The following is a 20,444-nucleotide window of genomic DNA, read 5'->3' on the forward strand; positions in this document are numbered from 1 at the left end:
CACATGACACCGAATTTCCAAATTCGAGATCATTATATATATTCCCCAAACTCAAAAATAAAAACGAAACAAACATCATCAGGTGGGGCCGAGGATGATTTCATGATTAACCAAATTAGAACAGACCGGAGTTCTCGTAAGGTTATACATGACGGCAAAAACTTGTGTGAGACGGTCTCACGGATCATATTTTGTGAGATATATATCTTATTTGGGTTATCCATGAAAAATATTATTTTTTATGCTAAGAGTATTACTTTTTATTGTGAATATCGTTAGGACTGATCCGTCTCACATATAAAAATTCGTGAGACCGTTTCACAAAAGATCTATTCATATAGGACATAAGGAAAGAATCACCTGAAAAATTGACAGCTCAAAAAATATAAACCATAAGAACGATTTTGGCAAATATTTATTTACTTGCTGACTTTTGAGAAGTGTAGAAGATTCTTACTATTCAAAAAATATACTCGTTAATATATCTTCTTATAACTAAGAACATAATTTTTTATACAATAACGATATTATTTGAATGATATTATAGAAAAAGATAAACACTAAAATATTACGTGCAATCAATTTATGTCCATTTTTATTTTTATTTTTATTTTTATTTAATAATGTATTTGATAAATAATATTTTATTTTAAAAATAAAAAAATTGTACATAAGATTAATTTTTAAAATTAAATTTTTTAAACAGACTCGTCTTCAATTTTTATACTCTCATTTGACAATATTACCCTCTTCTTTTTTTTTTGTGGGTAAATTCATTAATAGTTTTAATGACTAAAATAAGTCATATCTTAACAATTTGTAATTAAATTTGTCAGTATTCTTAAATGAAAAATATTATTAATTAAATAATTACTTGCTTTTATTTTTAATATTTATTCCATATCTTTCACACATTATAAAAAAAGGCATCTATTTGAATTCGGACTTGACCGGCGGCATTTCCTCAAATTCAAACTGTTCTTTTCGTCTTCACTTCACTACACTTCTCTCCCCATTCGATTTCAAATCCAATCTTCGCCTCGCCGCCGCCCGTCGCTTCTCGTTCTCTCTCCCCTGAAGGTAATTTTCACCTCGAAACTCCCAAATTTCGGATCTTTTATTTGTAATTTGTTTCTGAATCGTGCACCTGTGAAAATGACGAGTTGTTTCCATCTACTTCCGTTGATCTGCTGTTACATTTAATTTTAAGGTTTTGAGATCTTTTACAGTTCTGGTCACGGTATTACATTTTGTTGTTCGGAGACGGAGCTTCGGGTTTTTGGACAAGTAATTGTGATGGAGAACGGTGATTCATCGCAGAGTGTGAGGGTTGCTGTGAATATCCGGCCGCTGGTTACTCCGGAGCTACTCGTGGGATGCACAGACTGCATCACCGTCTATCCGGCCCAGAAGCAGGTATTGAACTGGTTGATTACAATGTTATTGAGATAAGATAGTATATTGATCTACACATGGAAATAACTGGAAAATATATTTAAAGAGATTTGATCTAGAACTGATTTTTCTGCTCAAATTTATGTGCAAACAGGTGCAGATTGGATCACATGCTTTCACATTTGATAATGTATTTGGTAGCAAGGGAAGTCCATCTTCTTGCATATATGCTGAATGTGTAGCTCCACTGGTCGATGCCCTGTTTAGTGGCTACAATGGCACTGTACTTGCCTATGGTCAGGTGCGGTATTTACACTTACAATTGAGTTATTTGTAATATACATTGAAAAATAATAATTTTCATACGAATGTTATCTTCTATTCTATGTTGCTAGACTGGGTCAGGGAAGACCTACACAATGGGCACAAATTATAATGGTGAAGGACACCAAGGTGCTGTTATTCCTAATGTGATGGATACAATATTTTCAAAAATGGAGAGCATGAATGAGTGCACCGAGTTTCTGGTTAGAGTATCTTTTATCGAGGTAGACGATTATAAATTTAAGGTTTCATAAAGGTTGTGTTTTGTTTCTGGAGTTGGTAATTTTTTTAAGTTTAATTTTGCAGATTTTTAAGGAAGAAGTATTTGACTTACTTGACCCGACTCCGGCTTTTTCTAAAGTTGAGGCACCATCCATGGCAAAGACTGTGGGTCCAGTAAGAGCTCCCATTCAAATTAGAGAAACTGTGAGTGGAGGGATCACACTGACTGGGGTTACAGAAGCAGAGGTGAGGACAAAGGAAGAGATGGCTTCATACTTATTGCAGGGTTCACTATGCCGTGCCACAGGGAGCACAAACATGAATAGTCAATCAAGGTAGTTCTTTTTTTCAAACATTTTTGTCAAGAATACAAATTGTTCTATCACCATGCCATAGATGTACACTTCTCTCATTTTTTAGGAAGTCTGAAGGAAAATGAAGTGCTTGAAATCAACCCGTAAAATTGATGGCATTTGCAGTGTTCAAGTTTGTTGTTTGAACTTACAGAACTATTTATATAAATCCTTCTCACACACCTAATTTTTGCTAGTCGATCACATGCAATTTTCACAATATCCATGGAACAACAAAAAAAAGCTCGATCTTCAAGTGGAGATGATGTTGGTGATGAAATTTTGATAGCCAAACTTCATTTGGTAGACCTTGCGGGCTCCGAACGAGCGAAGAGGACAGGTGCAGATGGTACACGATTGAGAGAAGGTAGTGCTTCACATCGAGGAAGATTTTTCGATTTTGTCTGATAATTTAGTTCACTTAATTTTTTTTCTATTATACTTATTATTGTTCTTTTAATTAATAAATGGCGTGGAGGGTAAGATTTGTGCATTTATTGTGTTATTTTGATGGTTTCCCAAAAAGAAGGGCTTTTATCGCATAAGATTATTCCTTTCATATTTGTTTTTTATGGTTCACCACTAGACTTTCGTCTTGTTCAGATAAGGAAATGTTTTTATCTAAGACTTTTTCTTAATGGATGCTTCAAATTTATATGTTATGTTTGTCTAATGTCTATGATTAGGAATTCACATCAACAAGGGGTTGTTGGCTCTAGGCAATGTCATCAGTGCTTTAGGTGATGACAAGAAACGAAAAGAAGGATGCCATGTACCTTACCGTGATAGCAAGTTAACTCGCATATTACAGGCAAGGGTGTATTCGAGCTATTTCTGGTTGTTTTCCTATTATGACTAGAAAAGATACTTGGAGAAGTATTTTATAGTCATGCACAAAATATGTTGTGGTCTTGCTATAGTCCTTAACTTAGAATGTCAAATGTCGTGATGTAAATTTGTTATTATGGAGGAAACAATTATCAAATTGAGCTAAACCATTAACCTAAGTACTGTTAAGCAATGATGAAAACACATATTTACATTTTATTTATGTGGTTAGATTTCATGGCTACTTTAACTCTATTACCTTGATCGAACAAAACATTGAGGATATTAAGCTGTTCTTTTTGTAAGGGACATGCCTGAACGATGTGGAGAAGCAAAAACGTAGAAGGCTCTCACATAAAAAGCAACAGTAGTAAAATTAGTTCAAATGAGCTTAAAGCAGAATTGATATTAATGATATAATTCGACTTGAAAATCTCCACCTTTTAAATCAAAATGGTGTAGTGTGGGATTCTTATGTCAATTTGATTCCAATTTTGCATTAATGCTACTGAAAGTTGTACTTCTGCAGTTTATTTTATTTTTTTATTTGTATGTCAAAATTTGTGGTGGACTTGTATTTTTTGATAAAGTTCCCCCACTATTTTATTTCCATCAACTTTTTTGTGGTACTAAATAGTTTTTCGTGCTTTGCAGGATTCTCTTGGTGGAAATAGCAAAACAATAATGATTGGTATGCTCTTCATATGGTGTCTCTCTCTCTTTCCGTAGTTTGTACATCTCTCTCCCTTTGTGCTTAAAGAATGAGGGCTGCACTATGTAATTAATCATATAACATTTGGTGAATTTTCAGATTGTTATAATATTATCTTGTTTATATTATAGCTTGTGTAAGCCCCGCTGACACGAACGCAGAGGAGTCGATCAACACATTGAAATATGCTAATCGGGCTCGTAATATTCAGAATAAAGCAATCGTAAGCTTCATCGTTAATATGTTAACTTTTTGTTAGAATAGATTTTCCTTGTGTTACATTGTAATCCATTTATCAATATGAATTTTTCATCATCAAAGGATAAGACTTATATGCCATGGTGCTCTTATGTTTCTTTAAACTTGTAGATCAATCGTGATCCAGTGGCAGCTCAAATGCAAATGATGCGAAATCAAATTGAACAGTTGCAGGCAGAGTTGCTTTACTTTCAAGGGGGCACCACTGCCCCATCAGAAGAAATTAAAGTACAATAGAGATTCTTATTATATTATTAATTTCCCATGCATGAATCCTATGTATCATTATGAAGGGGGCACCACTGCACCATCAAAAAATGATTAACTTTGATTCTCCCCTTAGATATTTAAGTCTAATCAATATGTTCGTATGTAATGTTTTTTTCTAAACTTCTACATATATAATCTTAACATGTTCATTCCACGATAGTTCTAGTTTTTGACTTCTGATTTTTACTCCATTTGTTTGGTCTGCAGATTCTTAAGCATAAAATATCTTTACTTGAAGCAAGTAAAATATCACTACAGGAGGAACTTCAGGACTGTCGAATGGGTTATGAGAATTTGATGCAGCGTGCTATTGATGCTCAGGCAGAAAGGGATATGCTTATTTTGAAAATTGAATCAGCTCAACAAAATGGAGTACTTTTGGATGAAACCAACACTAAATCAGATAAGGTTTGATTTGAATGTTACGAAATGTCATTTCTTTTCTGTTTATATTTCTGAAATCGAGAAGTGTTCTTTTTCTTTTTAATTAAAATTCTTTCATCTTGCAGGACTTTGATATGATCAAAAGCTACGTCACTAAAATTCAAGAACTTGAGGGACAACTGCTACGGGTACAAAGTTTAGACTGTTCAAGACGTGGTGATAATCATGAATATGTTGCTTTGGAAGATGATGGGAGTCACGGAAGTTATTCATGCCTTCTTGATTCTGATTTACAAAATGTTGAAAATGATGGTATGCTATTACCAATTGTTGAGAGTTTCAAAATTTTTGGTGGCTTGTGTTTTGACAACTTCTCCTTAGTTTGAATATGTGACAATAATACAAATTATCTATGTAAATGCTACGGATACTAACTTGGTGCAACCTACTGATATTTAGACAAAATAACACATTTTATGTGGATAAAATATGTTCTCCATACAATTTACACAGGTGGGGTAGAAGATACACAAAAGGAGATTGAACATTCTTCTCTTCAACAAAAATTGGATAAGGAGCTCAAAGAATTGGACAAGAGACTTGAAGAAAAGGAGGTAGACATTGTTTTGGAATTTTCCAGCATCCAAACATGAGCATTTAGGTTTTTTTGGATCCTGTACTTTACAAGATATCAACAAATAACATGAACATGACCAACGATTGGTAATCTCCAAGTAATTCCATATAATCTAATGCACTTCCATTATGCTAATAAGAAGGTGATAAGAGCTTTCGTAGCAATTTATCACTTCAATCATTTTAGATATTTGAAATTTCATTTGTGTCTTATACACACATGCATAGATTGTTAGGCTCTAATCCACACTTTTTGAAGGCTGAAATGAAGCGATTTACGGGCCCTGATACCTCAGTTCTTAAGCTGCATTATGAGAAAAAAGTTCATGATTTGGAACTTGAAAAGAGGGCCTTACAGGTATTACCTTTTGCGTGTATTACTTTAGTTGAGCTGAGAATGAAACATGTACTTTTCAAAACATTATGTATTGTAGAAAGAGATAGAAGGTTTGAGGCAGAATCTCTCGGACATCTCATCCAATTCTGGTGACAGTGCTCAAAAATTGAAGGAAGAGTATCTTCAAAAGCTCAACATACTTGAGAGTCAGGTAAATAATCTTGAAAAACATGTTTTTTTATATATAATTCTTGTTCACAACTCTAATTTTCCTTTAGGTTGCCGAGTTGAAGAAAAAACAGGATGCCCAAGCTCAACTGCTGAGACAAAAACAGAAGAGTGATGAGGCTGCCAAAAGGTTGTTGGATGAGATTCATAGGATAAAGACACATAAGGTTCTGCTTTGGTATCTATCACTCTTGTCTACAAAATAGTAGTCTTTCTTTTGCACTTATGCTCCTTGTCATTTGAAGGTTCAATTACAACAAAAGATAAAGCAAGAATCGGAACAATTTAGACAGTGGAAAGCTACTCGGGAAAAGGAAGTACTTCAGGTACTTGTCTACTTCGGTTTAGTTTTTTAAGATTCTTGACGTCTCAAATTGAACCACTTCATCTTTGTTTTTGTGGCATTTTACTCAATAAGTTAGTTGTATACTGACTATGACAGCATGATAAGTCTATATCTGCCAAACCTGCTTATATTTGCTGCGTAACATTATCATCTTAAAAGGCTACAAACTCTCCACGAAACTAAACTTGTTACTTGTGTTGTTTTTGTAGCTAAAGAAGGAAGGAAGGAGGAACGAATATGAGATGCACAAGCTGTTGGCACTCAACCAAAGACAAAAACTGGTAATTTTCTGACCACACAATAACTTGTTTGTGATCGTATTGGAAAAAATACACTACGTGTGGCGTTTCAGGTGTTGCAACGAAAGACCGAAGAAGCTGCTATGGCTACCAAACGCCTTAAAGATTTGATGGATTCTCGTAAAGCGTCACGGGAAGTTCTAGGTTAAATTATTTTGACGTAGTCTCGCTGGGTGTAAATTTTAACGCTTATGATTTTTGTTTTCTTGAATTATCTGATATATTTTAATATCTGTAGGTGCAATAAATAGTAAAAATGGTTCTGGGATTCAGGTACCTATCTATCTTAACACGAAGGGTTTGCTCGATGTTTTTTATTATTGATTATATAATTCTGCATATACTACACTTGTTTCCTTGTTCATGAATCTAGCTTCCCTTTAGTTCAATTCTACATTCGTTATCTTTTGTTTAAGGCATTACTACAAGCGATTGAACATGAACTTGAGGTTACTGTTCGTGTACATGAAGTTCGGTCAGAGTATGAGCGACAAATGCAAGAGTAAGTCTAGCAACTCATTTTAGAATGGTTCTTTTATTTTGTATATTTTTTATTGGGCTTCATAGTTACTAGTATTCATATTACATGGTTTGGAGAGAGAACCAGGGGAAGTATAATGCTGATGAAGTTCCTCTCGACATATTCCAAATGTAGAATGCATCTTATGTTGCATACCATAAACAATTAAATCCTTCATTTCCATGCTACACAAGGAACAATATCCCTAATCTGTATGAGAATAAGATGGAGCCAATCAATGCATAAACATAATACATATTTGTGGCATCAAGTCGAATGATTTCGTTCTTTTGTGGCTATCTTTCATATTTAAAATTATATCCTAGGTGGTGCTGTGTTTATTTTTCTCAAATTAATTGTATATAGGTCCGACCCATTAATTTTTTTTTACTTCTGTTTGTCAATCTTTTCCCACTCTTAATAAATTGTACGTCTTTTTTATTTTATTTTGAATTTGTTATTTATATACATGTATATATAGGAGGGCAAAAATGGCTGAAGAAATGGCAAGATTGAAGGAAGAAGCATTGATTGAGAAGACAAATTTAAGGTTTGAAGTTCCTTGCATTTCTTGTTGACGGTTACAATGTTTTCCTTATGAAGAATTTGCATTAAGTGCAAGGGATTTTCACTAAATCTTTGATGGTTTCTAACTTTCTACTGCAGTGAAAGCTCTCAGACGATGTCTCCGGGTGCTCGAAATTCTAGAATTTTCGCTCTTGAGAATATGCTTGCTACTTCTTCGAGCACACTTGTTTCCATGGCATCTCAATTATCAGAAGCAGAGGAATGTGAGCGAGCATTTAGTGGTAGAGGACGGTGGAACCAAATTCGTTCGCTGGTGGAAGCTAAGAATACCATGAACTTTCTTTTTAACTCGGCATCAGCCTCCAGGTAATAGGCTCTTTAAGTGATGAAACCAGTCTTGAAACCAAATGAACTTTTCTTTATGGATGACATTCTAACTATGCTTAAACAGATGCCAGCTGAGAGACAGGGAAATTGATTGCAGTGAGAAGGATGCAGAAATCAAAGATATGAAGGAAAAAATAGTCAATTTGGTCAGGCAATTGGAATTACAGAAGGCCGAATTCATGCGTCAGGAGAATTTAATAGTAAGTCATACTATGAAAAGATTGATTTTATTTCAATCATCAACATGCATATGATAATTTTTTTGGAAATGAATGAATATAAATAATAAATTGGTGTCATATCTAGACCGTAACAATAACATGACAACTACTTTTTCGTTTTTAAATGGTTATTGTTTTTTTATTTGGCAAAAGAATAAATATACATTATTATATGAAAATTTGTTTTTTTAACCTATTTGTGTTGATGGTAAAATGTTGTTGTCTAATCCATTAATAATGTGATATTTATGATAAATTATGAATCTCTATGTTGTTATACATGTTTGCGTGCATACAACCTAATGTTCTGTATCCCGCCTTCGGGTGCCATCCTTTGTGTTAAGGATCTTTCTTTTGTTTATTTAGTTTTAAAATAATATAAATTCACAATATAGTTTTAGATAAAATTGAATTAATGAATGTGTATAAATACTTTTAATTTAATATTAATATTTTGTATAAATATTTATATGGAATTAATAAATGATTATTTAAATAAATAAAACGTAAAAGTAATTAATAAATATATTAATTAATAAATAATTAGATATTTGGTAATAATGAATAATGTAGAAAAATCAGCAATAAATATTGTAAAATATGTATACATATATTTAATTTGGTTTGAAATAGAAGATTTATGGATGAGTTTGGTTTAGGAAGTGTTGGTTAATAATTATATTTTTCCTGATTGATCTTTTCGTTTCTTAGTCTTATTTCATCTATGATTTGATTACTTCCAAACTTAAAATTATGATGCTAAATGTGAATAATTGAAATATTTCTGACAGAACTTAGCTTGGAAGAGACACTCCATAAAAAAGACAAGGAACTTTGAAGCAAGTCTAACAAATATTAGCGAAGGTCATGCGTATGCTTTGCGGCCCAAGGTATGGATGCCCTCATTCACATCAAGAATCTTGCAACCTTAATCCAACAAAAATAATTCTTACTTGTTAATTTACAATCTGTTTGTTCACATATGATTTTGCTTTGTCATGAAATGTGAAAGCTTCTCTTTATTAAAACAATAGTGGAGTACTTACTGAAAACTAGTAATCTATACATGTGATAACTCACGTGTATTTATTTTTAACCTAATTAATTATTATTTTTCATAAATGTTTAAGTTATTAATTATTAGGGCAAACCTGCAATAACTGCATACTTCCCTTCTCAACTTTCTTCTTAATCCCTATCCCTACAAATCTTTGTTTTGACTCCCCAATTTTTTAAAATTTCCAAGAATACCCTTACCCCTTCACCTATGATACGTGCCATTGTTACACCTATCGAGCCTGTTTTTGAAGGCATATAGCCCCATAACATAGGGCTACGCAAGGTTTCCAGCCTATATACCATGCTTAAATGATCATTTTTTAATAATTGGCACATCATGCTTCCGTATAATAAATTAAACAGTTTATCTTTTTGATTAGATTGTCGTCGGGTTATATCCATCGTGTTTTACAAACTTCTCTTCACAGTGTAAACCACGCAGTCGCAATAGATGGTTCCTGACGCAGATAACTTCAACAACACTTAGCACAACCTTGTTTCGTTGCCTCAGGGTGTTTAATAAAATAGTTTAATTTGAAACTAATACATGAGAGGGGCAAACACCTTGGTTCTGTTATTCAAATATACAAAATATTATTATATAGTAACCTCCTGTAGAGGAGAGAAACTTGTTTAACTACTTATAGTAGCCGAAATTAAAACACACATAAGCTAGAAAGAGAAATATTACAATGTTTTGAAAGAAAATGAAGAGGTTGGCAGAAAGAAGATGAATGCATCATTCAACCTCTTCATTTTCTTTCAAAACATTGTAATATTTATCTTTCTAGCTTATGTGTGTTTTAATTTCGGCTACTATAAGTAGCTAAACAAGTTTCTCCTCCTCTACAGGAGGTTACTATGTAATAATATTTTGTATGTTTGAATAAAAGAACCAAGGCTTTTGCCTCTCTCATGTATTAGTTTCGAATTAAACTATTTTACTATACACCCTGAGGTAGGAAACGAAACAGGGTTGTGCTAAGTGCTGTTGAAGGAATCTGCGTTAGGAACCATATGTTGCGACTGCGTGGTTAGACTATGAGGAGCAGTTTGTAAAACCCGGTGGATATAACCCGACGGCACTTTGGTAAAAAAGTAAACTGTTTAATTTATTATACGGAAGTATGATGAGTCAATTATAAAAAAAAATTGATCATTTAAGCATGGTGTATAGGCTGGAAGCCTTGCGTAGCTGTATGTCTTGGGGCTATATGCCTTCAAGAACAGGCTCGATAGGTATAACAATGCCACGTACCATAGGGTATTCTTGGAAATTTTAAAAAATTGGGGAATCAAAACAAAGAATTGTAGGGATAGGGAGTTAGAAGAAAGTTGAGAAGGGAAGTAGGGAGTTATTGCAAGTTTGCCCATGTTTTATTATGTATTAGATGATATATATTTTTCTTAAAATTCACCTTTTCTTTTTATTTGGTTTTCTACAATATAAATGATTGTTTTATTCAACCCAAGGGATTCCGGAGCTCAATGGTATTTGACGGCGGATTGAACGGACATGATATGTTGGAAGACATGGATACATCTGATGAATATGAACCAGATGTTTCCGATCTGTTTACTGATGATGACACCGATTGGGAGAGTATAAAGAGAAAAAAGCGACAGGCTAGGAAGGGAAATTCTAAAACAGACAACCCTTTAGAAATTTCCATGGATCTTGAAGGAGAGAATCCCGAGAGCTCAACAGAGCAAGTTTGTTGCTCTTGTAGCAGAAGTTCTTCCTGCAAAACTTCAAGATGTGAGTGTCGTGCAATGAGGGGCAATTGTAACATCTCGTGCAACTGTGAGCCCACTAGATGTAGCAACAGAGAAGAAGTTTATGCAAAGGACTTTGAATCTGCAGGACCTATTTCTGGGACAGATGATGCTGAACAAAGTCATGGCCTTGCTTCTCGTGGTGCGAGGCTACTTCAGAATGCTTTATCTGAGAAGCCTGCCAACACGAATGATGGAGGCAAGACTAGGAAGCCATTATCCGACATTGGCAATAACATGGTAAGTAGTATTCACCTCTTATTTGAAAAAAATTGATATTAATCTGACTGTTGTCAAACTTACGTATAACAACATCCTTTTTAAGTTGCTGACTTGAGTTCTAATTATGTATCAAACCATGTCAACTTATTTATTTTCCTCTCAACTTTCAGGCAATATCCGGTCTGCCAAAACCCATGAACAGGAAAAAGTGGCGTAAATCCGTTATTCAACTTGTCCCTGCTCCACCTTCTACATCCCAAGCACAGAATGTTGAAGCGCCAATGCAACCAAAAAGTAATGACGAAAACGATATCCCTTCGAAGTTACCAAGAGCAATGCGCTCGACTTTGACAAATAGCAATCTTTTGAAGGAGAGGAACTCGGATCAAGCAAACGAACCGGTTGATAAAGACACTTGCCCTACAACTATTGGAAGTCCAAATCAGCAAGCAAGAACAAAGAATGGGAAAGAAAATAATGCACTGTAAACTGTTGTACATGCTTGGGCTTGGGATGGAGTTTATGATTATGTAATCTTGTATTATCTCTGTCTCTGGCATGTTAATGGTTGGTTTAATTTTTTTCTCTCAAGTTTATTGATTTACTTTATTAGTCATTTTTCCATGTTTTTGACATTGTCAGTGACAATTGTTCATTATGTTGTTAAATAATGTGTTCGTTAAAATGTTTTAATGTGCGTGAAAAAGTAACGGTGATATTAACTAATAAAATTTTATTTGAAATATGAAATTTGAATGTATTTTTATGTTAGATTGAAAGTTTAATGATCAGTTCTGCACTTTAATAAAATTAAGTTGTGTGTATTTAAAAAATATGTTTCATTCATTTTATGTAAAATATGATGACAGTAAAAAAAATAATATTTGATACATGGGAAGCACTTATTATGATTTTAGATGGTGTTTTTTTATGTTTTAATTTTGTACAGAATAATTTAAGAAATGAACTTGATGAAAAGTTTTTTTTTTTTTTTAAAAAAAAATGGTGCCTGTCTATCAAAATTAGTGTTGTATGATGAATGACGTTATGTGATTTTAGTTGATGAAGGTTATAAAAAGGAATAAGATTAATTTTCAATTTAATCATTCAATCATAATATGGTTAAATTGTTGATAACAAATGTCTGAATTTATTTTACATATATTTATCAAATCACAACTGAGGGAGGTCTAATTCAATATATATTAATAGACAGAAACACATTCCAACCAACTGAAAAAAAAAATTATATCGAATTTGCGATTAACTAATCCAATAAACATACGTAAAAACTCATATAAGCAAAAAAAAATATAAAATATCTATGATTATAAGTCATATAAGAACCATAATTTCAACATCAATAATTAACATTAACATAAAAGTAATTGAATCAATAAAGTATTCAAATTTTAAATAGTCATTTACACATAATCTCACTATCCATGTAAGTGAGTTAAAATTTCAAAATTTAATTCATGAAATCTAAAATATCTTTTAAAATTATTTTTATGATGTGCATTTAGCGGCTCGATATACATTCAAATTGAATTCCATAACAAAATTTATCATGTAATTAATTAAAATTCAATATTGTACATTATCTTGTTAAACAAGATTCATTGCACATATATTTTTTTTAATCGGGAAAAATTTATTGTAATTAAGTATCGAACATGAGATTTCATCTTAAATTTGAAATCTTGATGTCAAATTTGACACAAGTCATCAACTGAATTTCAAAATTTAGAACAACGAGTATGCATCAAAATTCAATAAATTATGTGTGCGTAATTTTTTTTATTTACAAAAGACTAAATTTTTTAAATTGAATGTGGTGCAGTTTTGTTGTAGTGGAATTGTTGTTTCAAACGAAACAATAAAGACTCAACTAAATTGAAAGTAAAATAATATGAATTTTAAATATCATAAATTCATGTTTATAAGCAATATAGATTTCTAATTAAAATATGGAAAAAAAATCATAATATTAAAAATAAAATAATCCTAATGTTAGTGGGGTTTTATAAGAAAGAAAAGTTATTGGGGTCTTCTTGATATTTTATATCTTTCAAGGACCAAAGTGTAAATTAAATCGTAACCAAGAATCACATGTATATGGCGGGTCGATGGAATGCCAGGTTGCCCCACAGTAACCATCGCCATCTCCACATTACTATAATCTCTCTCTCTTTGTCCTACGAACACTCCCTTCTCATCTACGACCATTTCTTCCTCACTTTCTGTCTGACCATATTCCAGGATAATGAATGCTCAATTCTCCATCTACTTCTGTGATGGGCTCTACATGGAATTATCTAATTTAATCGAAAGATTCGTTTTTTAATTGCATTTTGCCAAATGCGTGCAGCTTGTGGAGCAGATATTGGTTCCGGATCGGAGAAAGTCTGATAGGATTATAATGGGGGCTTCTCCGGCCAAGTTCTTGTTTGGATTCCTCATCGTTTCCATGTTACTATGGATTATATTCATGTAATGTCCGTGTTTTTATTTGAAATTCGTGCATGTGGTGTGATGTGCACTCTTGCCAGTACTTTCTGTTGAAATTATGATGCGCTCGAAATAGCTCATGCTAGTTCTTGATTTTTTAGCAACGGTGATCCTTTTCTTTAATTTTGCGGTAGGATTTTGATTCCTTATTTTGATCATCACGTCCTTGTGGACCTGGTTCTTTATTTATTAGCTCGTCAGATGGTTATGAATGTTTTAACTTGAATAATGCATCCAAGTGAATCCTAAATTTGTTAAAAAAAATTGCTTGTGAAATTTGAAGTTCTTCGGGGGGACTGAGCCACTTCCTTCCGGCTGATCCCTCCTCTGGATGAATTTACGCATTTCTTGATCAACCATATGTAGCTGTTCGTACTTCAATGTGGCCCTCGTGGCACATCAAACCTCCTTTCAACTTAAACATTATTGTTTTTATACTGGGCACCAGAACACATAGTGAATGTCAAAGCATCCACATCTTACTACCAAACGGTTGGAAATGGATTTTGGTAAATTGATAGCTTTTCTATTCTCAAGTTTGATTTCGAAAATAGATGGTGGTGGTATCTTTGTGACACCATGATATGATTGATGGAGTGCTAAACAACTGATAAAATCTAAAGTCAGGGCATATAGATGACTTTTTTCGGGACAAATTTAAATACTTAATAATTTATCATTCACAGAAACAGTTGTTAAAAATTGCTCTTGCAAAACATTTAGCTTGCAGCTGCTTTCCGAGTTTGCTCTTTTTGGTGGTGGTATGGCCGTAAGGGTGGCATAAAATAATGGAAGTTAATTTACATTGAAGGCAAGGTTGCACAACCGAGATGCTTATGTGAATCTTCTTTTGAGTTCCTCATAATTTCCACATGAAAGATACTGATTATATTTGGGTGACATTGCTATTTCTTGCTTATCGTTCCATCTCTGCGTACACATTTAATATTGTAGTGGTGCCACACAATATATGGTTGCTAACTGTTCTGTTTCCTTCTTGTATGCCGGTGTCTGCTGTGTTGTACAAAACACTCATTGTTTATGAGTTTTCCGAGTCTTTGAGTTTGTTCTTTCTTTGTGCAGGGGCTTGTTTCTACTTGTGACACAATTTGAATATTTTAAAACTATTCATGCAAATTCTTCATTAATTTTTTGGATGCGCTACATGATATTAAATTTGTCAATCAATGAAGGATTGCTTTACTATCATTTGACTTTTGTTGATGCATCTTGTTTCAGGTTTGCTTCCAGGTTACTGGCGTGGGTCCTCAGCCGAACATTGGGGGCATCAGTTGGATTTCGTATTGGTGGATGGAAATGTTTGAGAGATGTTGTTGTGAAGTTCAACAAGGTATTTCTTATTTTAACTAGTTTCTCTAGCATATCTCTAAACAAAGATTATATCAATTGTATTATTGAAAGCTACATTGACTTTTCTAAATGTACGAAATATTTGTGGACACTTGAATTTTGAAAAAAAACGTTGAGATATGCGAGGAAAACTTTGGAATCTTCCAGGTTATGTGTTGCTCATGTAGTTGTAAATCTAAGAGGCATTTTAAATAGTCTCTACTTTGAAGAGTTCGAACAATCGGTTTGATCATGTAATAACAGTTGTCACTGACGAAACTATATTTGTCACATCGGTAATTTTATCGATTTTCCGTTTTGATGAAAACATTTTTATCAAATGTTCATATGTACTGCAGCAGTTCATTGTTGAAATTTTTTTGTATGTTCTGACGGGTTGATGATTACAGGGTGCTATTGGATCCATATCTGTAGGAGAAATCAGGCTAAGTTTGCGGCAATCTTTGGTCAAGCTAGGAATTGGTTTTATTTCCAGGGATCCAAAATTGCAGGTGTTGATATGTGATCTAGAAGTTGTTATAAGGTCTTCAAAGAAAAGCACACAGAAATCTAGATATAAAAAACCTAGAAGCGCAGGCTGAGGAAAGTGGATGGTTGTAGCTAACATGGCAAGATTCTTGTCAATTTCTGTGACTGACTTGGTTTTAAAGGTACAATGAACTTGTTAACATCCATGATTCTTCCTGGCCTCTTTAGTATTATATCGCTACATTTTTCTCGTTCAATTCTTATTCGAAAACATCAGGAAATATTTGCTTTTTTGTCTACATTTAATCATATCTATTTGTTTTAAATAAATAATTGTAATGAAAAGAGGATATATAACCTTTTGGTTGACTGCTGCAAAAAAAGGGTTTGGAGAGAGATTGTTGAAATATCAGAATCTCATAATGCTTTTGTGGAGGGAAGACAGATTCTCGACTGTGGCCTTATAGCGAATGAACTTGTTGAAGAGGGAAGGAGAAAGAAGAAAAAAGGATGGGTGCTTAAGGTAGATTTTGAAAAGACTTACGACAATGTGAATTGGGATTTCTTTGATTTTGTTTTGATGAAAAAAGGGTTTGGAGAGAGATGGAGAAAATGGATCAAAGGATGTGTGTCGAACGTAACATTCTCGGTTATGATTAACGGGAGACCGAGGGGTAAAATTAAGGCGCATAAAGGCCTTAGACTGGGAGATCCATTGTCTCCTTTTTTGTTCAATCTGGTTGTGGATGTATTGGGGAGATTGATTGATAAAGCTAAAGGAAGAAATCTTATAAGAGGGATTGAGGCGGGTAGAGACAAAGTAGAGATATCTCACATTCAGTTTGCGGAAGCCACACTATTCTTTGTGAGGAATGAGAATCACATCAGGTTCTTGGTTCAAGTGGTGATATCATTTTGTCGTATGTCTGGATTAAGAATCAATTGGGAAAAAAGTGCGCTTTTGGGTATTCATTGTGATCAAAGGGAAGTTGACATGTTGGCACAACAAATTGGATGTGGTACTGAGTGTTGGCCAATTACTTATTTGGGAATGCCTTTAGGTGGAAATCCGTTAAAAGCTTCATTTTGGGAACCCATTGTGGCTAAGATGTCGAAAAAATTGGCAAGTTGGTAAAAAGCTTTTTTGTCAAGAGGGGGAAGATTAACATTGATATCATCGGTTTTAAATTCAATTTCGATATATTATATGTCTCTTTTTAGAGTTCCAAAAGGTATAGTAGAGTTGATAGAGAAGATTTCAAGAAATTTTTTTTGGGATGGAGCGGATGGAGATTTGCATAGTCATTTGGTCGCGTGGAAACATGTGTGCAAACCTAAGGAAAAATGTGGATTGGGTGTGGGCAATATTATCTTGAGAAACAAGGCCATGTTGGGGAAGTGGTGGTGGAGATTTTGTGCGGAAGATGGGACACTTTGGAAGAAAATTATTGTAAGTTTATATGGTTTACAAGAGAATGGGTGGGATGCAGGGTTGGCAAGGAACGTTACATTCAAGTGCCCTTGGAAATTTATTTCCCGTATATACCCGACTTTTCAACAGCTTGTCTCGATTGAGGTGAGAGGGGGAAATAAGGCGAGATTTTGGGAAGATAGGTGGGTGGGGGAGTCGTCTTTCAAAGAGCTTTTTCCAGCTTTATTTCAGTTATCAACAGTTCATAATTTGCCTATTTCATATTTTGTGTCGTTCGATAATGCAATTTCTACTCATTCTTGGGACTTTCATTTTAGGAGGGCAGTCAGCGATCAATAACTTGTTCAGTTGTCCGAGCTATTATGTGTGTTAGAGTCAATTAGGTTGATTGAAGGGGTAGATGATTTCAGAGTGTGGAGAGGGGATTTTTCTGGTCTTTTTTCGGTTAAATCATTCTTCGAGTCTTTTTTTCCTCCTACACGTTTTCCGATTTTTACTCATCACGATCAAATTTGGAAAGTACCGGTTCCAAAAAAAATTCAAGTTTTCTCGTAGACTGCAACTTTGGGTAAGCTACCGACCTCGGAGACGATACAAAAAAAGTTTCCCTCAATTGCTATTTGCCCAAATTGGTGTGTTGTGTAGAAATGACAACGAAACTCAGGATCATATACTCATACATTGTCCTTTCACGATCGGATTGTGAGCTAAAGCTTTGCAAGAATTTGGATTATTTTGGGTATTGCCGAAGTCAACAAAGGATTTAGTTGGTATGGATTTGGGGCGACTGACTGGAAAGAGGGGAATAACTTTTTGGCAAGTCGTGGTTCATTGCATATGCTGGACAGTATGGTTGGAAAGAAATAGAAGAATTTTTGATGAAATAGCAGAAAATAGAGAACATTGCTGGGAAAGAATCAAGATAACAGTAGCTACGTGGATCGGAACTCATGATGACTTCAAGAATGTCTCCATCTTTGATCTATTGCGAGATTGGGCTTTTGTGTTTCATTAAGTGATATGTACTTCATGATAGTGGACTTCTAGTCCACTGATGTAATTGTTCTTATCATATCATTAATAAAATATCGTTTCTTATAAAAAAAAAACTCTCATCCAGGTCTTTTACATTTGGAAGAGGTAATTACAATAAATCTGCAAGAACATGTAATCAAATGAAGTGATCACAAACTTTATTGTTGATAATCTTATACAAACTATGTAGGAATGCAAAAAAGGGAATTCTAGCCAAATAATTACTAAAGGAAAGAATAATAAAGTTGTAGTTATTTAAGAAAAAAGTAAATAGTGTTAATGTGCGATAGCTCCAGAGTGAGAAATTACTGCTGCAACACACAGTAAAATTTAATTTTTTTTTCGAGGTAACACAGTGAAATTTACTTTAGGCCACTCAACAATTACACTATCCTTGCATTAACCTCCTACAAACAAAACCTTGAATTCACCAAAAGGGTTCATAGAACTAAGACTTTGATTTAATCTTTCACTGGATAATTAGGTACGAAGAAGCACAACAATTTGAAACTCCAAATCGATTTAAGTACAACCAAAAAATTTCCCCTTGAGCATTATCTCCAATTATACAGAAGCTGTAAAATAGAAAGAAACGAGGACCATATATTTAGGTTACACAATTATTGCAGACAACCATAGATTTTTTATTGAATTATTTGAGATAATTTTGATCGGTTGTATGTTTGTGTTATATGAACACTTAAAATTAGAGATAGGGGGATGAAATGGGTAGTTACGAAGAGGTCATATGACCATAACACATTAAATTGATGATGAATAGTACTAATACAAACGAAGAACAAATTAGAAAGAAAATAAGTTTCTACCGATATATTACAGTTTTCCATAACTTCATATGCATGTTATCATAGATACGATAATACAATTAGGGGAAAGAGGGATAGTTATATTTATTAAGTTCCTGTTTTTAGAAAAATGAAGAAGAAATAAAGTGTAGTGTTATGTATTCAAGGGAAAAGCTTCCAAATTATATGACATTCTTAGATTATTACAATTTTATTCACTTTTTTCTTCTCACGGTCAGGATCTCCAGTATTATCATGTTATCTACTAAAACACATTTCAAAGATCTTAACATTGTAAGTTGATATTGAATTATGTAGATTCGATAGAGAAGTGTGTGATATGATTATATTCAAGGTTTCTTGTTGGAGCTCGATGATTGTAGAGCTTAAATCGCTTTCGGTCTCAGATTTGTACAAAAATTGGGTCTAGCATTATGTTAATCTATTTTGAATCGGTTTTCATTTTGTCTTTTGTGGACCTCTGGTTTGCTTATTGTAACTAATTTTATGAATCATTATAATAGCGTTTCTTATCAAAAAATAGATAAATGAAAAATATGTATTTTAATACCTCAGACATCTAAAGCTTCCTTGGATGTCTTAGAACTGAGAGTAAACATATCTAAAGATGGTGAATCAGAGGGAGGCTTGTTTGTAAAGTTGCATCTTGTTCCCATTAATGTTCACTTAAGTCAATCGCGAGTGACATCTGACCAGTCAGTAATCTCTGGCGGATCTATCACTACTAGCCAGTTTATAGACAACACCTGTCCTCCTTTTAGCTGTGAAGAATTCTCTCTCTTGTGTGAGTTTGGCCATAGTAGGTAAGCCTTAGTTCACTACTACTCTCCTTTAATTTTCTTTAGTTTTGTATGAAATGAGATATTGATGGAAATATTGGATTTCAGAAATTGTTGGCTTAGGAATTTATGAAATGGAAAATGGAAATGAACTCTCAGACTTTTATTTTTGGGAATTTCTACTTCAGAATAATCGGTTTGCAGATATTCTTAATCTGTCTCGTGAGAAGATTGTTATCATTTTTATTGATTAGAATCTATGGTATTTAGTTATTAAGCCATGGATTACTCAGTTGTTAGCGGGATAAAAATATTATTACTGGGATGCTCCTTTTCATCCCCTCGGATTTCTCTAAATCTCAATATGAAGTGGTTTGTGAAGGTTTTTAATGAACTTTATAACTGGTGATGCAGGGAAGCAGGTGTAGTTGTTAAGAATTTGGATACTACATGTGGAGAAGTCTGCATAAATCTATGTGAGGATCTTCTGTTAAAGGAGAAGGATGAGTCTGACTCCTCTCCTTAGCCTTCTGCAGAAGTTTCCCCAGAAAATCAAGAATCGGCGCTTGCAAAAAAAGCCATGGGGAACCAATGCATTGTCTGCTGTATCTAAGTACAATTCTATATTTCCAGAAAAGGTTGAGTAAATTTTTCTGTTCGTAGTCTCCTTACTCAGTAATGTCTACTAACATGACATATGCATCGTTTGGCCTGTT

General features: G+C 33.8%; 2 protein-coding genes across 4 annotated transcripts; both read left to right on the plus strand.

Annotated features, from left to right (window-relative positions):
- Positions 1–942: 942 nt before the first annotated feature.
- On the plus strand, positions 943–11,998 carry LOC140961714 (kinesin-like protein KIN-4C). 2 transcript variants are annotated; one of them, XM_073420377.1, is made up of 27 exons: positions 943–1,080; positions 1,230–1,416; positions 1,550–1,696; positions 1,791–1,943; positions 2,026–2,276; positions 2,492–2,661; positions 2,981–3,105; positions 3,777–3,813; positions 3,966–4,057; positions 4,204–4,320; positions 4,570–4,770; positions 4,872–5,058; positions 5,260–5,360; positions 5,642–5,740; positions 5,817–5,930; positions 5,998–6,114; positions 6,193–6,273; positions 6,503–6,574; positions 6,646–6,736; positions 6,831–6,865; positions 7,009–7,094; positions 7,594–7,662; positions 7,779–8,006; positions 8,092–8,227; positions 9,040–9,138; positions 10,781–11,323; positions 11,476–11,998. In XM_073420377.1, exons 2-27 carry the CDS (start codon positions 1,297–1,299, stop codon positions 11,791–11,793), a joined length of 3,789 nt encoding a protein of 1,262 aa, XP_073276478.1. In that variant the 5' UTR covers positions 943–1,080; positions 1,230–1,296; the 3' UTR covers positions 11,794–11,998. The 2 variants fall into 2 exon arrangements, with proteins under 2 accessions (XP_073276478.1, XP_073276479.1); XM_073420378.1 differs by having other exon boundaries at positions 970–1,080; positions 1,211–1,416.
- Positions 11,999–13,456: 1,458 nt separating this feature from the next.
- LOC140962067 (protein SABRE-like) lies at positions 13,457–20,444 on the plus strand. Of its 2 annotated transcripts, XM_073420912.1 has the most exons (5): positions 13,457–13,798; positions 15,056–15,167; positions 15,577–15,837; positions 19,505–19,752; positions 20,143–20,444. In XM_073420912.1, exons 1-3 carry the CDS (start codon positions 13,728–13,730, stop codon positions 15,766–15,768), a joined length of 375 nt encoding a protein of 124 aa, XP_073277013.1. In that variant the 5' UTR covers positions 13,457–13,727; the 3' UTR covers positions 15,769–15,837; positions 19,505–19,752; positions 20,143–20,444. The 2 variants fall into 2 exon arrangements, with proteins under 2 accessions (XP_073277013.1, XP_073277014.1); XM_073420913.1 differs by lacking the exon at positions 19,505–19,752.

This window comes from Primulina huaijiensis, chromosome 16 (genome assembly GCF_012295235.1).
Source record: "Primulina huaijiensis isolate GDHJ02 chromosome 16, ASM1229523v2, whole genome shotgun sequence".
Lineage (NCBI taxonomy): Eukaryota > Viridiplantae > Streptophyta > Magnoliopsida > Lamiales > Gesneriaceae > Primulina > Primulina huaijiensis.

Coding starts and splice junctions, on each gene's coding strand:
- LOC140961714 (XM_073420377.1), top strand. CDS start 1,297: ATGGAGAACGGTGATTCATCGCAGAGTGTGAGGGTTGCTGTGAATATC. Junction 8,007..8,091: donor AACTCGGCATCAGCCTCCAG/GTAATAGGCTCT, acceptor ATGCTTAAACAG/ATGCCAGCTGAGAGACAGGG. Junction 9,139..10,780: donor CGTATGCTTTGCGGCCCAAG/GTATGGATGCCC, acceptor ATTCAACCCAAG/GGATTCCGGAGCTCAATGGT.
- LOC140962067 (XM_073420912.1), top strand. CDS start 13,728: ATGGGGGCTTCTCCGGCCAAGTTCTTGTTTGGATTCCTCATCGTTTCC. Junction 13,799..15,055: donor TTACTATGGATTATATTCAT/GTAATGTCCGTG, acceptor ATCTTGTTTCAG/GTTTGCTTCCAGGTTACTGG. Junction 15,168..15,576: donor TTGTTGTGAAGTTCAACAAG/GTATTTCTTATT, acceptor TGATGATTACAG/GGTGCTATTGGATCCATATC.